Here is a 20992-nt window from a genome sequence, read left to right as displayed (position 1 = left end):
GAAACTCCAGGAGTTTGAGATAATGACATATGAGACATGAGAAACATTCTGGGATCGCTTCCACAACTGCTCATCCAAGAAGCTGACTGCTATCTCCAGGGCAGAAACCTTGCCTCCAAGGTTGTATTGATTTTGAATAATGCCCCAGTCCATTGCCATGAAGAACTTGCAAATGCCCACCCCAACCTAGATGTTCTTCTCATGCTCCTAAACACTAGGTCTGTCACCTAACCTCTCAATCAGGACATAATAAAGCTTTCGTGGCGCACAACATGAGGGAACTTTATGGTAAACCAATACAACACCAACAAGGAAACCACATGATGGACTACTGGAAGTTGGTTGCTCTATGCACTGTTGGTGATCGTGGTGCACAGCCTGGTACAGTATCAGGCAGACCACTATCAGTAATATCTGGAAGAATGGCCAGACTGCCTGAAAATTTTCAAAGGCTTTGGCAGTGTTATGGAAAATATAAAGGTCAGTGTCAAACATAATGCGTATCGGATGGCAAATAAGTGGAAAAATCTTCAGGGACATGAGGAAGGATGTGGAAGAAATTTTGGCAGAAAAGGTAGTAGAGCCCACTAAGACCCAGAAGGATGGCAAAACAAGGCACTGAAGTCAGTAATCATGAAGATAGGGATGAAAATCCATCTACCGCTGAATGAATTGTCCCTCTCGCAGCAGCCATAATATCAGAATGAAATTCTGCCTTGGGAGAATTTTCAGTGACGTGAAGCAATGTGACCCTATTAGCAAATACAGCCTTGTGCAATTTTTCAAGGCACTTCAGTGGCTTGAAATAAGTACCATCAACTACTCCTTTGGTTTTCTTGGGGTAAGCCAAGGTAAGAAGTTTATCCAAAGTGCACTGCACGCCCCACATCCCACAGCTCTAGCAAAACTATTTAATATTAATCTTCGATTAATTTTAACTTTTTCTGCACTTTCTCTGAATGACTGTACAGTATAGCATAGTGTAGGTGTTCACATTACTGTACTATTTACTGTGTTTACGTACAAGTATTAAATTGTGTGTATTGTATGAATGACTTAAAGAAGTACAGTAATAATAGAATACACTATACAAAATGATGTAATTGAAATATTTTTATTATAATACTGCAAATAATTTATTTCTGAGAAACATATATTCAATTCAGTTGCCTTTAAATAGAAAAAAAATCCATGACAGGTTATGCATTGTTTGGTTGATGAAAATGTGAACAGAGGCTCAGATGAACATAAGTCTGCATTTCCCTTAGGAGCAATGGTTCAGTATTAATTCAGTGTTTGTGATGGATGTATAGAACACAACTACAATGAATAACAAGAATTGACTAAATATACGAGTGTGTGTATGTGTGTTAAGTATTTCAAGACTCGGGCCTCTAAATCTCTCACCAATATTTATGCTCCTCAAGGGTAAAAATGACAATGTTTTAGAATAAGGAATATTTTCAAGAAATGTTGGCAGTAGAGCTGCCTTCAATGTTCCAATTCTCCCGATGATAGATATATAAAAAGTACACAGGGGATGCCTGTATGGCTCAGTTACGCATCTGCCTTCAGCTCAGGTCATGATCCCAGGGTCCTGGGATTGACATCCACATCAGACTCCTCGCTCAGCAGGGAGCCTGCTTCTCCCTCTCCCCCATCCGTGTTCTCTCTCGCTCTCTCTCAAATAAATAAATCTTAAAACACACACACACACATAGAGGGAACGAGGTCTTTCTATCTCTCATACCTATGCCATTCCCCACCCCAACCCCAATGACAAATTATCACAAGCTTGGCAGGGAAATTGGAAAGAAGCCATACACTCTTTTCTTTTCCCTTTCTCTTCTACATCTTCTCCTCCACCTCTCAATTGTACTTTTAAAACACCCTTGAGGTGGTTTTATAGTACAAATATAGGAATAATTCTTATAGACATATTTCCTAAATGCATAACCACTGGGTCTCACTTGTGGATGATTCTTAAGGGTAGTGTAAGGGTCTAGGCTGGGTCAATTTCTAATATGACCCTTGAGATGACCTGCCACAAAAAGCTTTCACACGGATGGCAATTATGTTTCTCTGCAGTATGAATTCTCAGATAATGAGCAAGATATTTCACTGGCCAAAAGGTTTTCCTGAATGGTTATATTCAAAAGAAAAGGTATTTCACCAGTAGGTGTTCACTAAAATTGACTGATGTAAACAACCTGCACAGGCCTTTAAACTCTGGTATGAATTTTTCGATGGTGAGTGAAGGATGAACTGTGGCTGAAGGTTTTTCCACATTCACCACATTCAAAGGGTTTCTCTCCAGTGTGAGTTCTCATGTGCTGAGTTAAAGCAAAGTTGTCACAAAAAGCCTTCTTACAGTGTTTGCACTCATACGGTTTTTCTCCAGTGTGGATCCTATTATGACGAACAAAATTTGCAGGTTGGGTAAAGGCCTTCCCGCATTCTCTGCATACGTAGGGCTTCTCGCCAGTGTGAATCCTCATGTGTCGAGTAAAGGAAGAGCTGTAGTAAAAGGCTTTTGCACATTCTTTACACTCCAAGGGTTTTTCCCCACTGTGGGTCCTATGATGTCGGATAAAAACAGAGTGGTGTGTAAAGGCTTTTCCACAATCACTGCACTTATAGGGCCTCTCGCCAGTGTGAATCCTCATGTGTTGGATTAAGGAAGAGCTGTCACAGAAGGTTTTCCCACATTCCTTGCATTCAAAGGGCTTCTCTCCAGTATGAGTCCTCTTGTGCCGGATAAAAGTAGAGCGGTGAGTGAAGGCCTTTCCACAGTCGTTGCACTCGTAGGGTTTCTCTCCAGTGTGAATCCTCATGTGCTGAGTGAAGGATGAGCTGAGACAAAACGCTTTTCCACATTCTTTGCACAAGAAAGGTTTTTCTCCTGTGTGGGTCATATTGTGTTGGATAAAAGTGGAGCGGTGAGTGAAGGCCTTTCCACATTCACTACACTCATAGAGTTTCTTTCCGGTGTGAATCCTCATGTGTTGAGCAAAGGAAGAGCTGTAGTAAAAAGCTTTTCCACATTCTTTGCACAAAAAGGGCTTTTCCCTAGTGTGGGTCATATTATGTTGGTTAAAAGAAGAGCGGTGGGTGAAAGTTTTACCACATTCTTTGCACTCATAGGGCTTATCTCCTGTGTGAATGCGCTGGTGCTCTGTGAGGTGAGACCTGCGTTTGAATGCCTTCCCACACTCAGCGCACTTGTATGGTTTTTCCCCAGTATGAAACCTCATGTGTCGAATGAAGTCTGCCATATAGCGACAGGCTTTCCCACATTCACTGCATTTAAAGGGCTTCACTCCGGCATGAATCTGCTGATGCCGAACAAGGGCCCAATTCTTGCTAAACCTTTTCCCACATTCTTTGCATTTATACAGGCTATTCCTTGCCTCTATCACAGGGTCTTTTCCTGGTCCTTGCTTGTGTTCACATAGATCACCTTGTGTAGTGACTCGCTCCTGCAAAACCGTGAAACACAAACGATCACCGGTCTCCAAATCATCATGTTTATGGGTCAGCTTCCTAGGGCATGTCTCCTTGTGGGGGTCCGCCCCTGGCCTCAAGTTCGCTTCCCGCACTTCTGATAGCTTCTCCTGATCCCTTGCTTGCCCCAACCTGGAATCCCTTGAGAATCCCTGGGTCACTTGTTCCTCAAAGGGGGCTTCCTCAGTGAAGGCGAGCTGAGAAGCAATAAGCTCTGTGATCTCAGGTTTTGCTTTTTCACCTGAAGGGAATCCAATACAGAAAGGTGTTTATTAGTCACGTCAACACAGAACAAACAAAATTACCATTAGGGATAGAATGAAGATGAAAATAATTCCTCTAATGCCTGCGGCATTTATACACCTACTAAGCCCAGGTTTACAATTTCTTTCTTCACTAATCCTTGGACTCTTGACATCTCTAAAAGGCATCTCAGGAAGAAAAGCTGGGGCAGGGCATGGAGAATCTGGGGTGGAGACGACTCCTCACTCTCCAGAATAGGGGAGGGTGGGCAGAGTAATGACTATACTGCATGTAATGACTGTGCCCTAACAGCCCATGGTATGACAGCACAGGGAAGGGGCACCTAATCTGACCCACGGGGGAGACAGAAAGAGGTCAGTGGAGGCTATGTGGAAAAGGTGCTGTGGTAGCTTATTTATAAAGGAGAGCAGGGTTTCCCTGAGAGAGGAATTAGGAGGGAAACTGCAGCAGATGATGGAAGTACAACATGTGGTATGTTGAGAGAATTCTGGATGCCAGGCAAAGTGAAGTGGATGGGAGGATGGTGGAGATGAGGATGGAGTGGCAGGCAGGGACAGAGGAGAAAAAAACAATCTCAGGATTCTGGGCTGTGGGATAGTGGGAGATGGTAAGAAACTGCTGGGTGGGCGTACTGAGTCTGCTTCATCTGAGTAAAGACCAGGTAAACAGACACCAAATAGATACTTATTCTAGATTCATCTAGATTCTAGATGAAGAGAATTATAAATTTACCACATTAATGAAAATCTATATGAAAAGGGAGATTACATTATCCTTAAATTCATCTATAAATTCAATACAACTTCAGATAAAATCCTGATAGAATTTTTCAAGGATGTTGACAAAATGATTTCTCACTTTGTGGAATTTTTAAAAACGAACAAACAGACCAGGATATCTCCACAGAAGAATAAAGAAGGGAGTCTTGGGGTGCCTGGGTAGCTCAGTGGATTAAAGCCTCTGCCTTCAGCTCAGGTCGTGATCCCAGGGTCCTGGGATTGAGCCCCACATCGGGCTCTCTGCTCAGTGGCAGGCCTGCTTCTCCCCTCTCACTCTGCCTGCCTCTCTGCCTACTTGTGATCTCTCTGTGTCAAATAAATAAAATCTTTTAAAAAAAAAAGGAAGGGACTCTTGCCTTTTGAGGAATTAGAATTATGATGATTATGTACATCAAGGCAGTATGATGTAGGCATAGGTTTAAGATCAACTATCAAACTGTCAAAGGAAAAAACAGAATTAAGATCTCAGAAATGTATGTATGAACTCTGAAATATGACAGAAGTTGCCCAGTGGGAAAAGGAGGGACTATTCCACAAATGGATCTCAAGAAATCATTTCCCATATGGGGAAAAATGAAACCACATTCCTACCTTCACACCAGACTGATTAAGACCTATCAGAAGCGCAACACTCACAACATTTAGTAAACAATAAAAATGATTATCTTTAGATCTTGGGAAAGTGAAAGATTTCATAAACAAGATAAAAAACCATTCACTGTAAATGAAAAGACTAGTCAATTTGGCTAAACTAAATATAATTTTTAAAAGGCAAACAAGGATATCTACATTAATATCAGATACCACAGACTACAGAGCAAAGTAAATGAGAAAAAGAGGGACGCTATAGAATGATAAAAAGATCAATCCACCAGGAAGACATAACAATCCTAAATATCTGTACGCAACAAATACCATAGCCTCAAAATAACCCAAAAACTGAGTTCAACAGAGAAACAGACAAAACCACAATTACAACTGGTAAGTTCAGCACTCCACTTCCAAAATGAAAATTAAGCATACTGGTACGAACTGACATTTCACAGAAGACCTACATTAGCCATTCAACATATGAAGAGGTGCTCAACTTCCTTGGATGAGGGAAGGGCAAAAATACCACAAGGAGATACCATATTATATTCACCCGATTGAACAAACTTACGAATGTGATAGTACCAAGAGTTGGAAAGGATGCAGAGCCACAGAATCGTTAGTACAACGCAGGTGAAGTGTAAAGAGGTAAGATACCATTTGAGAAAACAGCAGGGCAGCATCTACTGAAGTTCTCCTTTTGCTCACTTATAATCCTTGAAAAATTCTAGCCCCAGGAACATCACTAAGAGAAATTCTTACACATATGCATGAAGACATATGTACGTGAATTTCCACAACAGCATTCTTTGTGGGTATAAGAAACTAGAAATGTGAAAATGCCCATGAAAATAAATGAATACATTGTATTATATTCATGAAAAGGACTACAGCAGAAAAAAAAAAAGAGTGAACTATACTACATGCATGGGGAATCTTAATAATATACTGCTGAATAAAAAGTATAAATCACATAAGACAATATAACCTATGTTATACTTTCCATAAAGTTCAAATAAAAAAGCATGTGTATACTTGAGTATAATGAAGTAATGTTTAAGTCTGTTTTGAGAACATCAGTTTATGTGGCATTATAAAAACACATACATAGGATACATGCATCCCTGTGTTTACTGCAACATTATTTTTTTTTTTAGATTTTATTTTTTTATTTATTTGACAGAGAGAGATCATAAGCAGGCAGAGAGGCAGGCAGAGAGAGAGGAGGAAGCAGGCTCCCCGCTGAGCAGAGAGCCCGATGAGGGGCTCGATCCCGGGACCCCGAGATCATGACCTGAGCCGAAGGCAGAGGCTTTAACCCACTGAGCCACCCAGGCTCCCCTACTGCAACATTATTTACAGTGACCAAGATATGGCCCAAGTGTCCACTGACTGACGCATGGATAAAGAAGATGAGTTATACATATACAGTGGAATATTATTCAGCCATAAAAAAGAAAACTTGTCATTTGCAATAACATGGAAGCAGCTAGAGAGTATAATGCTAAGTGATCAGAGAAAGACAAATACCATATGACTTCAATTATATGTGGAATTTAAGAAACAAAACAAACGAGCAAAGGGTAAAAAAGAGACAGACAGACAGAGACAAACCAGGAAACAATTCTTAACTACAGAGAACAAACTGATGGTTACTAGAGGGGAAATGAGTGGGGGGGGGGATGGGTTAAAAAGGTGATGGGGATTAAGGAATGTACTTGGCATGATGAACACCAGATGATTAAGATAAAAACGTAAAACATATATGAAGATACGTGTGTGTGTGTGTGTGTACACACACACACACACACATATCTTCATTTTTTTAAGCCTTATTTACTGTGGTAAAATAAATATGTAACATAAAATTTAACATGATAGAACAATCTTAAAATGTAATGGATAGAATAATTAGCTGAAGTGGAAAAACTCCTTAAAAGACTCAAATTACCAAACCTGACACAACAAAAACAATATATGAATCGCCCTTATATTTACCCTAAAAGCAAATTTTGTTATGGACTCCACGTTTGTGTTCCCCCAAAATTCATGTGTTGAAGCCCTAACCTCCAATGTGAATTTGGAGATAGGGCCTTTATGGAAGCAACTGAGGTGAAATGAGGTGATCAGGGTAGGTCCCTGATCTGGTAGGATTAGTGACCTTATAAGAAGAGACACCAGAGTATTCTCCCTCTTCTCCTAACCGTCACCAGCACTCATACGAAACCTAGGAAAGAGGATGGTTTCCCTTTGTCTTCTTATGAGGACACCAATCCCATCATGGGGGATCCACCCTCATGAGCTCATCTAAACCCAATCATCTCCCCAAATCCCAACCTGACAGCATCCCACTGGAGGCCCTAACCCCCAGCTCCAGTTATGAATTTGGGGAGGACACATAACAATGTTCACAATAACATAGAAAAGGTATGTCAATCAACCAGCCCAGGACACGGCAAATGTTCAGTAAGGTGTACACCCCTATGATCATCATTAGAGGTGCTGCTCTTGCCGGTCAGAATGTCAGCAGTAACGTGAGTAAGAACATTTTCAGTAGTGTGGTGCTGAAAAACACTACTCCGTCTCAAAGTGTGCATAGCAGCTGACGACTCTTGCGCATGTCTACCAGGAATGTGAAATGCTGCGGTCGCTTTGAAACTGTTTAGTGGTTTCTACTGAAGCTAATCATATACCTACACCATGATCCAGCCAGGCCACTCATTTGCATATTTCCAACAGGAATGTGTGCTTAGATCCAACAAAAAATATGATCAAGAATATTCACAGCTGCATTCTTCACAATATTCTGAAACTGGAGAACAAGCCAGATAACAAGAAAATGAATATATAAAACCTATTCATTCACTGAGACATTGCCCAGTTAAGAAATAACTCTGAATTTTGCAACCCAGATGAGGGAACCTCAGAGCCACGATTATCAAAAGAAGACAGACGTAACAGTATTATGCACTGTGGGGGTCCATTTATAAGTCTTTAAAACTAATCTAGTGATTGAGTTGAACGCCGGCTACTTCGGTAAAAGGGGATATTAATAAAGGGAGAAGAAACCTGGGAGGTGCTGGAAATATTTCTTGACCTGTGTGGTGGAAAGTTGGGTTTACACATATAATATTTCATGAAGATGAACCTTTAAAATCTATATATTCACTGTAAGTTACACCTTCAAACAGCAATTAAAGAAGATAGTAAAACAGTAACGGGGAAGCCCAGGAGTCCTGGGTAGCTGTCTCTTCAGAGAATGAGAAAAGTCCTCCCAGAAGCTTGCTTGTTCCCGTGAAATAGAGTTGTCAATAGTTACATGTGGTGGAGAGTCAAGAACATTTTGGTTTCATGCTTCCCCAATGTGTCCGAAACTTCACTGTGTTTTCCGTGTTGAGTTGAGAGAAGGTGAAGATACAGAAGGGGCAGGAAGTAAGTGAAGATCAAGGTCCCGGAGGCAGCAGCCTCCTGTACAGAATCTCCTAATTCCTACCTCCTGGTGCTTACACCCTGCTATGATGCTCTCAGGCAGAATGCCAGATTGGCTTGATTGGCTTCTAAAGAACAGACTGTGGCCAGGCCCAGGCGGCAGAATGTAAAAGATGGGGCTATGTGCTGCACCCCTCTTGCTGGAGTCTCTCCCACCATCACCTGATCTGAAGAAGGAAGGTGACAGGTGGGAGGGGTCCCTGACTGAGGTGTAAGGCGGACCCCTCCAAGTTGTGTCTGGACCTCCAAGCCACAGATGGGTAACAGGAAATAAGGGATATTTCAAGCTACATTTGTGGGAATACTGCCGGGCAGCAACAGATAACTAATACACCTGAGAAGTCGGGCAACGGTGTGATCTAGACTCTGCTGGGGGAACTCGCCACGCCGGGCATGAGAACTCTCCCACAGATGTGAGAAGGAAGGCACAGGAGGAGTCTGTCAGGGGTAAAGGGAAAGAAGGCTGAGTGCGTAGTCTCTCTTCTGAATGTGAAGTAGGTCACATGCTGAGTTACCAGCAGCAAGGGGGGTGGTGGTATCTGGAAGGATGGTGAGCGGACAGGGAAGCGGGTGGAAGACAGAGAGGGGACCAGAGGCAGGCAGCAGATACAGGGAGAGTGGCTGGGAGTCTGCTAGCATCATGCAGGCAAGAGAGGAGTACAGCTTGGACGAGGATGCTCATGGGCAAATGACAGAGCTGGTGAAGGTGACAGATTCTGGAGATATGGAAGATGACACGTGATCAAGATTCAGGAATGGCGGCATAGAGGGTATGAAGACGATGCAGGTGGTGTGGGGTCTTCCTTTTGTTCCTGGCTTCCTTGACTTATGGAATGATACGACCAGTAGTTGAAAATGGGGAGATGGGAGAAGAGGGCCAAATCATGAGGTTTTTTTTTTTTTTTGAAGATTTTATTTATTTATTTGACAGAGATAGATCACAAGTAGACAGAGAAGCAGGCAGAGAGAGAGAGAGGGCCGAAGGCAGCGGCTTAACTCACTGAGCCACCCAGGTGCCCCACATGAGGTTCTTTTTAGGATGACAGTGGGAGACTGGATTCCTGGAACATTCAAGTGAAGACATGGAACGGCAGAACGGGGTGAAGGTATGAGACGGCCTCTAAGGGGTGAGGAGGGGAGGGCAGGACACGTGTTGGCCGAGCAGCTGGAAGGAACAGGAGTGGGGAGAAATCACGAATCTGCAGTGATGCCTCTCCATCCTTCCATCCTTTCCATGGCTTCAGCAGCTCTTAGTTCAACTGTGAGGCTGACAAAGGCAAATATCCCCTTGAGGTTTCATAAGACAGGAGGGCAAGAAGAGAACAAGGCTAGGGACTGCATCCGAATATCTGCTTTGCAAATGGAAGGATGGATACATGCAGGGATGTGTATGCCACACACATCTGCCGTGCCACACCCAGTTGTGTGCCCCTAGCCATGCTTGTGTTTTACCCAGGAATGCCCCCCCCAAACCAGCACTGCAAACTCTGCCTAGCCAGACACCCACAGGTGCCATTGCACACCCTGCCCGGTCACTCGACCTTCATGGGCCACAACCAGCCACGCGCTCTCCATCACCAGTGGGCACTATGCCCAGCAACTGAGTGCCCAGCTGCTGCCATGTGCTACTCCTAGCCACCAAGACACCCCAACCACTGCACTGCGCACGGCAGCCTGCTCCAGCCAACGTTGTGTGCTGTGCTCAGCCTTGTGCCCCCAGCCACCGCAGGACCTCAGGAGATCCTCACAGGACTAGTGACCTAGGGCCAATCTAGCTAATATGGCCACCCTGCTTCCGAGTTCCCAGGTGGGCACACTCCCAGGGGCTGGCCTGCCTGGGTCCCACTAACACCACAGAGAACAAGTATAGCCTACAATAGGCAGAGTCAGTGTGGACAACAGCACTGAAAGGAAAAGTGACTCCGACACAGCAGCAGGACGTAAGCAACACACATCGGATACTCGTCGGAAGGGCCAAAGTTCTGAACAAGGGGACATCACACGACAGGGCACTCCAGGACCTCTTCATAGAGTCACTACTTTCAAGAGCGGAAGACACAATTGACTTTTTTTCTTTTAAGCTGACTTTCTTAACACACAGAAACAGACATAGGGAAGCAAAGTGAGGAGACAGAAAAATTTATCTGGTGGTAACCATGTATCAAAAAGCACTAATAAATATGCAAAGAATAAAGAGAAAGAAATCCAAATATATCACTCAAGAAAATCAGCAAAACACGAAAGAGCAAAAGACAAAAAGGATCAGAGAAAATCTACAGAAACAACCACAAAACAAGCAATAAAATGGCAGCCAATATATATCCATCAATAATTACTCTGAATGTAAATGGGCTAAATGCTCCAATCAAAAGTTATAGGGTGAAAGAATGGATATAAAAACAAGACCCATCTCTATGCTGCCTACAAGAGACCCGTTTTAGACCGAAAGATACCTGCAGATTGAAAGTGATAGGATAGAGGGAGGCCTGCGTGGCTCAGTTGGTTAAGCCTCCAACACTTAAAATTTTTTACTTAAATTCAATTTAGTTAACGTACAGTGTATTATTGGTTTCAGGGGTAGAGTGTAGTGATTCATCAGTTGCATACAATACCCAGTGCACATTACATCATGTGCCTTCCTTAATGCCCATCACCCAATTACCCCATCCCCCCCCAACCTTCCCTCCAGGAACCCTCAGGTTGTTTCCTATAGTTAAGAGTCTCTTATGGTTTGCCTCCCTCTCTGTTTTTATCTTACTTTATTCCTTCCCTTCCCCTATGTTTATCTGTTTTGTTTCTTAAACTTCACATATGAATGAAATCATATGGTATTTGCCTTTTGCTTAGCATAATACCCTTTAGTTCCATCCACATTGTTGCAAAAGGCAAGATTTCATTCTTTTTGATGGCCAAGTAATATTCCTGTGTGTGTGTGTGTTTATACCACATATTTTTTTTTTTAAAGATTTTATTTATTTATTTGACAGAGAGAGATCACAAGCAGGCAGAGAGGCAGGCAGAGAGAGAGGAGGAAGCAGGTTCCCTGCTGAGCAGAGAGCCCGATGTGGGGCTCGATCCCAGGACACTGAGATCATGACCTGAGCCGAAGGCAGCGGCTTAACCCACTGAGCCACCCAGGCGCCCCTATACCACATATTCTTTATCTACTCACCTGTCAGTGGACATCTGGGCTCTTTCCATAGTTCGGCTATTGTAGACACTGCTTCTATAAACATTGGGGTACATGTGCCCCTTCAAATCACTATGTTTGCATCCTTTGGATAAATACCTAGCAGTGCAATTGCTGGGTCATAGAGTAGCTCTATTTTTAACTTTTTGAGGAACCGCCATACTGTTTTCCAGAACGGCCACCAGTATGCATTCCCACTAACAGTGTAAGCGCATTCCCCTATCTCTGCATCCTTGCCAACATCTGTTGTTTCCTGAGTTAATTTTAGCCATTCTGACTGGTGTGAGGTGATATCTCATTGTGGTTTTGATTTGTATTTCCCTGATGTAGAGTGATGTTGAGCATTTTTTCATATGTCTGTTAGAAACCTCCAACAATTTTTTTTAAAGATTTTACTTATTTATTTGACAGAGAGGGAGAGATCACAAGTAGGCAGAGAGGCAGGCAGAGAGAGAGGGGGAAGCAGGCTCCCGAATGAGCAGAGAACCCGATGCAGGGCTCAATCCCAGGGCCCTAAAATCATGACCTGAGCTGAAGGCAGAGACTTAACCCAATGAGCCACCCAGGTACCCGTAGAAGCCTCCAACTCTTGATCTCAGCTCAGTTCTTGATCTCAGGGTCTGAGGTCAAGTCCCATAGTGGGCTCTGCCCTTGGTGTTGAGCCTACATTAAAGAAAGAGAGAGAAAGAGAGAGGAAGGAAGGGAGAAGAAGGAAGAAAGGAGAAAAAGAAAGGAGAGAAAGAAAGAAAGAAAGGGAAGGAGAGAGGGAGGAAGAAGAGAAAATGAGAGGACAGAGAAACATCTATCATACAAATGGATGCCAAAGGAAAGCCAGAGCAACAATACTTATTTTGGACACGTTAAAACAAAGACTAACAAATGACAAAGAAGGACACTATATAATAACAAGGAGGAGAGTCCAAGAAGAAAATATAACAATCGTAAATGCTTATGCAATCAACACAGGAGCACCAAAACACATGAAACAGTTTGTAACAATCATAAAGGAACTAATCAATAATAATACAACACTGGTAGAGGACGACAACAACAGCCAAATTATGGAAAGAATTATGTCCACCAACTGAGGAATAGATAAAGAAGATTTGGTATTAAAAAAAAAAAGAAGAAGAATAAAAAAGGAAAAAGAAGATGCGGTATATATACGCACTGGAATTTTACTCGATCATAAAAAAGAATGAAATCTTGCCATTTGCAACGACATGGATGGAGCTAGAGAACATAATGGTAAGTGAACTAGTCAGAGAAAGACAAATACCATATGACTTCACTCATGTGGAATTTAAGAAACAAGACAAATGAACATAGGGGAGAAAAGAAGGAACACCAAGAAACAGACTCTCAGCTATAGAGAACAAACTGATGGTTACTGGAAGGGAGGTGGACCGCGAGAATGGGTTAAATAGGTGATGGGTATGACAAAGGGCACTTGTGACAAGCACTGGGTGTTGTATGTAAAGTGATGAATCACTAAATTCTACACCTGAAACTAATATTACACTGTAGGCAACTAGAATTTAAATAAAAACGTGGAAGAAAAAAAGATTAAAAAATAAATTACTAATTCAATTTCTCATTTAAAAAAAAACACCATGATTAAGTGGGATTTATTCTTAAGTTGCAAGAGTCATTCAACATTTGTAAATCAATCAATGTGATAGGAAGTGGCCAAGCATTTAGAGCTTTTCTCTTCCTTGGTTCATTGATCACACTGACACAGCACATCAATAAGCAAAAGGATGAGAAGCATATGATCATTTCAATAGAGACAGAAAAAGCCTTTGACAAAGTACATGACTTATTCATGATAAAAACCCTCAACAAAACATATTTAGAGGGAACATACCTCAACACAATAAAGGTCATCTATAAGAAACCCAGAGCTAATATCATGACCTTTATGGGGGAAAAACTGAGAACTTTTCCCCTAAAGTCAGGAACACGGTAGGGATGTCCACTCTCACCACTTTCATTCAACATAAACTGGAAGTCCTAGCCACAGCAATCAGACAACAAAAGAAATGAAAGGAATCTAAATCAGTAAGGAAGAAGGAAAACTTTCACTATTTGCAGATACCATGATACTACAGAAAACCTGAGAGACTCCACTTAAAAAACTGCTAAAACGGATTCATTTCCCAGTTTGACCCAACACGCAGGCTAATGCCCAGTTCTTATCAATGGAACGTGAATGGAAGAGACGTATATGTGCGAGTGGATAGGACTACAGATCTTCCTCGACTTATGATGGGGGGTCCCATCCTGATAAATCCATCAAATGCAATTAGTACAGCTAAGCCACCCCACCACAGAGCTTAGCCTGGACCACCTGAAACGTCTCTGTACACTTACACTAGCCTACAGCTGGGCAAAATCATCAAACACAGACTATTTCATAATAAAGTGTTGGATATCTCATGCATGTATTGACTACTGCACTGAAAGTGAAAAACACAATGGTATAAGGGCACTGGCTGTTCACCTGCATGACCCCATGGCAGACTGGGAGCTGCGACTCGCTGCCGCTGCCCATCATCAGGAGAGACCGTCACGCTGCAGTGTCACCAGCCCAGGAAAAGATCCAAACTCAAAAATCGAAGTCCAGTTTCTACTGAACGCACACTGCTTTCACACCACTGTAAAGTGGAAGAATCCAAAGTTGAATGACTCTAAGGTGGGGATCACCTGTACTCCCTTTCTCTCCTAGTGCTCTTGGCCAGTGGGATGACACCAGGGTGACCTTAAAGCAACAGAATGCACTGGATCCCTGGCTAAATATGTGGTAAGGAGTTCCCCCGCTGACCCACCATAACCATGGCAGGAATGAGGAAAAAACCCTTATTAATTTCTTAACCCAGATATTAGACCCAGCAAGATAGCATTACCTTAGCCTAACTTGTCTATCAAAGGAATAGCAAGATAAGCAACTTCCTCAGTCACGAGGCTGGTGAGTGGCGAAGCATTTAGAGCTTGTCTCTTACTCTGTATACCAAGTCCTAACTAATAAAGAAGAAGAGTGTGCTGGGATGGATAGACAGGAGAAACACAGTGCGGAGTGCTCCATGACCAACCAAGACCCCAGGAAGACCACGAAAAGAAGCTGCCCGAGGAGTTTCAGACGCAGTGATCTCCTGGGGGTCTGTCAGTTGCCATAAAACCCATATGCCAGGACACCCACCTGCCAGGCTCAGCCACCTACCTGTATACGTGCTTTTGGAGAGGCCTCTCTTCACTGTCCACCGTTCCTGCCCCTGCTCCACTAGGGAGATCAGCTCTGCTTTGGGAACAGGACGCCCTGTGCATGGAGAGATAAATGGGGCATGGGTACGCAGGGAAGGACAAAAGGAGGTATCGAGCACACAGGAGTATACACCTTTCACACAGCACCATGAAACTCCAGAAAGGAAACGACTCTTCCCAGAAGGTGTTCCCTAAGGAAGCCGGTAGAATTCAACCTCCCCATGGATCAGAACTATCTGGAGAGGTCTGGTTTGAACACAGAACAAATCAAACTAAATCTCTGGGCATAAGGACAGAACACAGGAAGTCTGAAAAGCCCCCCAGGTGATTCCAGGGCCGGAAGATGGCTAAAAACACTGGACTAAATCACCTGCTGAATGGCATCTACTGCTGTCAGATGTCCCAAGTTGGCAGTGACCTAAATCTGCTACCCACTCTGAAGAACAAGCCTTTACTCCAAGTTGGGAACACAGAGCTGAAGGTGGGGGCCTGCTGCCCGACCTGCTGCTGTAGCATCCCACGGCTACTTCGAGGAAACCAGCCTGATGGCCCAGACCAAGGAGAGAACGCGAACAGACACGCCTGGGTTGGCATCTGCCAGGCCAGGAGCCAGCGTCACCTCAGGGCTTCTCATCAGGCAAAGTCATTACGTCTTTCAGGGGTGAAATCAGCATGAGGAGGTTTTCTGGGACACACTCCAAATGCTTTTGCAAAAGGTGAAGGCTTAAAGACAGGAGGATTCTAGAGAAACCAGTGACTAAGGCACCGGGACCCTCAGAAACTCGGACTGGAAGATCCTGTACTGCAGGCCAGAATGCATCTAGCTGTCCCACAGCAAATGGTCACTGGTGTCTGCCAGATGCCTGGCCCTGAGCTCAGGGAGCAGGGAGTGTCAAAGTTAAATCAGACCTTCCTTCATCTGTCATGGAACTGAGCTCCCTGTCCCCACTGGGACTTGGCTCCTGTTGGTCCCCCCACCTAGAATACTATTCCCCGTGCATCTCCTTTCAACAACTAGTCACAGTGGTCACTACCACCATTTACTGCACTGATGACTGACCTCCAGGGAGAGACAATGTGGACACGAGGCTGGGAGAGCCCCATCATGGTAACCATCTGGACATCTGGGGAAAGGGAGACCTCGGGCCTCCATCAGTTTGTATTCAAACTGATTTCTGGGAAAACTTGCCATTTCAAGTTTTAGTGGGAAAATATTTGGGATTTACTGATTAGTACATATAATAAATACATGTGTCATACTTGCTATGTTCCCAGTTCTGTTCTAAGCACTTCACAGACACTAGGTCACTTCGGCTAAGTCAAAGGTTACTATGAAAATACAATAAAATCCAAATAACTGTATTTGGTCCCAGGAAGCTCACGCTGCCTCCTCAAGGCTCCATGTCCTACAGCTCTTCTTTCTGAAAGGGAAATCGGCCAACAGACACAGGACAGCTAAAGATGCAGCACCAAGCCAAGACTCTTCCAACAACAATCAGAAGGCAGGAAAGAGGAAGAAAAATGGAAGAGCTTTCTTAGATGCCCATCAACACCATTTAATGACATGTCTGTACACCCTCTAAAATGATCTCTCTCAGCAGCAGAGAAGCAAGGCACAGGCCTTAGGAAATAAGGGACAAGTGTGCAGCTACCAGGGGCCAAAGCCATTTAGCTGAGATTGTGCCACTTAGAAAAATACCATGAGCACTGATGTCAAATATCTTCCTGTTTGTCTGAAGATAAACACCCACTTCTTGGAGAACTTCCTGTTACCCACAGGTCCTGCTAAATGGGCTTTGAGGACATTTGACCCAACCAAACCGAACCAATCACTTTAGCTCTTACGGAGATCTGGAATAAGGATGTCAAATTGAGGCCAGCTTATGCTGGACACTTGGTAAAAATGTTGAGAACTGTTTCTTATACAACAATCCCTGCTGTGCACACAGGGAGGCCAATAAGAGGTTAGAAGAGAATATGCCTAGGCTGTGGGGAGACAGGAAGGTGGGTCCCAGAGACCTTCTCAATCAACCATGCTTAGAGAGAAAGAGTGGAATGAAAGCCTGTGGGTACCACTCAGGAGAGCACTGAATTCTTACCCAGTGAGACCAGGAGCCCACAAGTCTCCAACATCACCTCCCGGTATAAGGTCCTCTGGGCCAGGTCCAGATGTCTCCATTCCTCCCCAGTGAAGGTCACGGCCACATCTTGGAAGGACACCAAAGCCTAGAACATCAATCAGAGATGGTGGGCAGCCACACATCTATTAGATGAGATGCGAACCTATTGATTGGCCTCCGGCAAAAATCCAGAAAGGCCTAAGGCCTGAACCCCTGAGTATCTCCTGAGAAACCTAGCTCTGTTGTGGGCTCAGGAAGGAGGCACACGGTGCTTCTGACAGAATAAAAGATGTGGAAGAGCAAAGCCTCCTATGCAGGAAGCGACTGGAGAAAGACACAAAACCATGATCACCTCATGTAGGCGGTAAGGAGCAGAGAGTAAGCCCCCAAGGTAAGCGCCATCATCTCCATTCACAAGCAGCAAATGGAGGCTCAAAGCCAAGTGGAACAGGGGCGCCTGGGTGGCTCAGTGGGTTAAGCCTCTGCCTTCAGCTCAGGTCATGATCTCAGGGTCCTGGGATTGAGTCACATACGGGCTCTCTGCTGGGCAGGGAGCCTGCTTCTCCCCTCTCTCTGCATAGCTGTGATGTCCCTCTCTGTCAAATAATAAATAAGATCTTAAGAAGAAAAAAAAAAAAGCCAAGTGGAACAGAGTTGTATGTCTAATGAGAAGGGGCAAGATTTGCACCCAGTCCCTCGGGTCCAGCCATGGTGGGGGGTTTAGATTTAATCTAAGTATGACATAGTCCCAGAGGGAAAAATCTTTCATTCTTCAATCCCTTATTGGACACTGGTCAGGTCCAGCTCTGTTCTAGGCCTGGAGATGGAGCAGAGAACAGCAGTTCACACTCTGGGGCTGGGGAAGGGTCCCCGTCAAGAAACTAAAGAAATGACCAAGACCAAGTCATACGGCCCTAAGAGCTCATAAAACAACAAAAGAGAATGAACTGATTGCAAACATTAGGAGACTTTAGCTGGGGCAACCAGAGAAAGCCTCTCTCAGGGGACACTGGAATGAGGCTGGAGTGAAGTTGGGGAGCAGGCCAGGTGAGGAAAGATCAATAACTAACATAAGTCCCAAAGGTGTTCAGAGCTAGGATGAGTGAACGGGAGGACTTGCTAGAGAGTAACTCTAGACCTGTTGTGTTTACAACCGAAGAGACACAGCATTCCTGTACATTGTCACTAATGAATATTGGAGTCACTCTTCAAGACAGGTCTCCCCCACTACCTGAAAGCACAGTGTTCCTAGGAAAACATCCCTAAGCCAAAATGCAGTAAAGTGAAAAGTATCCCCCAACTTTCTCAAGGTCCCCCTTACTGCTAACTTTGCTTTTAGGAAAAACTTATATTAGCACCTGTTCTCACCAACCAAAAGAAACTCCAAGAGGATTTTTGTGTTTACCTTACTAACGTAGTCTCTCCTAAAAGCTAAATCCAAACCTTTGGAAAGTGGAGGAACCTGAGTAAGAAAATGTGTTCTATGGGAAAATGGATTCACTGCTGCAAGCTGCAAACCAGCTTCACTTGTAATACAGAGATGGCAACTGCAAACTTCAATTCGGTGGCTATGTTATGTTCCCCCACTGACCTAGGACCTTCCACACCAATCGGAGAGGCAGCAATTCAAAAAACGCAGCTCCCATCCCTTCTCCCAGCTTCCAGCTGGGTAGAGGTCTGTGGCAAGGAGGCCCAAAGGCCAGACTCTCCCTGGTGTTAGCCTAAGAGCAGAGCAGGACCAGCTTGGTCCCTCTCAAAATCACACTCAGGCTGATTGCTCTCTGAGCAATGAAGGTCACATGTCACACACATATCCTCACTGGTTCCCTCAACTGAGAGAGAATAATCGTTAATACACACAGTATTCCAATTTTAGACCCGAAGGAATGGAGGCCAATGGCCGTGAAAAGGCAAGCTGAGGTCAGAGGCAGAAATGGAAGCCTCCCCTTCTAACCCCCGGGTTCAAAATCTCGAGTTAGAGGTGATTAGATCTACACTCTTCCCCGCCGTATTCCCCCGGGAACCTCCAGATCCAAAAGCATTAAGAAGGAATGGCGAAGAGTCCGAGGGTCAGTATCACTGCGGGCTGAACCGTGAGGACCCCAGCGCGTGAGCCTGCGCGACCCTCCACTCACCAGCGCCGGCGCCGCCATGACGCCCACGGGCGGAGCGAGACCGCGAGAAGCAGGGACTAAAGCGCGTCCAGCGGCCTCAGCCGACCCCTCACCCCAGCCCTGGGCCGGGTGACCAGGGACCTCGATCTCCGCTGTGTAAAGCCTTAACAGGGTCCCCAGAGGGTGCGTCGGGAACGAAGGGCTAGTGCCGAGGCGCCGGACAGGCGGGGGGACAGCTCCGTTACAGGTACTGTCGGGCTCATACAAAACCGGATTTAGGTCCTATCCTCCTCACTGTCCCTTGCTCAGTCTGGAAGACCCTTCTGGGAGCGGCATCTCCTCAGCGTTCAACCTGAGGATCAACACAAACATCGCTGCAGCCAAATGACGTCCTAAACCTAGAAGCTACAAGTCCCGCCCACGGTGCGGGAGAAACGCCCCTCTCCAGTCTGTCATTGGCTGAGCGTCAATCTTCGACGTCAGAAGCACGGCTTTCTGGGTAATGTAGTTTCTGACTGCATCTAGGCAACAAGCTTTCTGTTCTCGGAGACACCTGGTGTTAAAACAGGGGCACCTGGGTGGCTTAGTGGGTTAAGCCTCTGCCTTCAGCTCAGGTCATGATCTCAGGGTTCTGGGATTGAATCCCTCATCGGGCTCTCTGCTCAGCGGGGAGCCTGCTTCCTCCTCTCTCTCTGCCTGCCTCTCTGCCTACTTTGATCTTTGTCAAATAAATAAATAAAATCTTTAAAAAATAATAAAGTTCCAAGACAGGGATGTGGCTTTTAAAAGTTCCAAGGAGAAGCTCACAGATTTCAGTGGCCTTTCAATCACCTCCTTCACCTCAAACAGGTGACGCATACCTTGACCTTCCTCCCTGTGTAGGGTAGTGGGATAACTCACTTCTCCTGAGCCAGTATTCACAATGAAAAAGGAAGATAATTCTTGAATGTAGTAATTTTTAAAGTTCTTCTAATCAGCAGTTTCCAACCTGCAGACCAGTACAGCATTGCCTGGGAATTTGTTTCATGTACAGGCTTCACTTCACTCCTACTGAATCAGGAACTCTGGTCTAGGACCCCACGTCTTTGCTTTAATAAGCGCTCCAGAGGATTTTAATGCTCCAAAACAGGTGAGTCCCAGCCTCTTAAAACTCTAGTGAATGGGGACGCCTGGGTGGCTCAGTTGGTTAAGCAGCTGCCTTCGGCTCAGGTCATGATCCCAGCGTCCTGGGATCGAGTCCCACATTGGGCTCCTTGCTCATCAGGGAGCCTGCTTCTCCCTCTGCCTCTGCCTGCCATTCTGTCTGCCTGTGCTTGCTGTCTCTCCCTCTCTCTCTCTGACAAATAAATAAAATCTTAAAAAAAAAAAAAACTCTAGTGAATGGATGAGCTAAAACCACCTCTTTTGTGGGAGACTAAAAAGAGCTTAGTAGCAGACCTGGAACATAATGGTAAGTACAGAAGACCTAGGGCCATCATTATGATTATGATTATTATTTTATGTTAGTATCATTGGCAATGTCATCCAAGGATCTAGCATACACTCCTGTGAGACAAGAAGTCTGATACTTGTTTTCGGAGGCTTTGGGGACATTTGTCAAAATATGTAATACTTTGATTCAACAAGGAGCCTCCTAAATAGTATTTAAAATTTTTACATAATACACTTGGATCAGGCAGA

At 44.5% G+C, this 20992-nt stretch overlaps 1 protein-coding gene across 1 annotated transcript; it reads right to left on the bottom strand.

The window, feature by feature from the left end:
- Window positions 1-1117: 1117 nt before the first annotated feature.
- On the bottom strand, window positions 1118-19723 carry ZNF599 (zinc finger protein 599). Its single transcript, XM_047709674.1, has 4 exons — window positions 19334-19723; window positions 17178-17304; window positions 15038-15133; window positions 1118-3745 (listed from the first exon to the last, which is right to left on the bottom strand). Exons 1-4 carry the CDS (start codon window positions 19349-19351, stop codon window positions 2223-2225), a joined length of 1764 nt encoding a protein of 587 aa, XP_047565630.1. The 5' UTR covers window positions 19352-19723; the 3' UTR covers window positions 1118-2222.
- Between the last annotated feature and the right edge of the window lie 1269 nt (window positions 19724-20992).

This window comes from Lutra lutra, chromosome 17 (genome assembly GCF_902655055.1).
Source record: "Lutra lutra chromosome 17, mLutLut1.2, whole genome shotgun sequence".
In the NCBI taxonomy this organism is placed as follows: Eukaryota; Metazoa; Chordata; class Mammalia; order Carnivora; family Mustelidae; genus Lutra; species Lutra lutra.
Note: the sequence above shows the minus strand (reverse complement) of the source record. Positions and strands in the feature narration are given on the sequence as shown.

Coding starts and splice junctions, on each gene's coding strand:
- ZNF599 (XM_047709674.1), bottom strand. Junction 15,134..17,177: donor TGGGCTCCTGGTCTCACTGG/GTAAGAATTCAG, acceptor CTCCATGCACAG/GGCGTCCTGTTCCCAAAGCA. Junction 3,746..15,037: donor CTCCAAAAGCACGTATACAG/GTAGGTGGCTGA, acceptor GATTCCCTTCAG/GTGAAAAAGCAAAACCTGAG.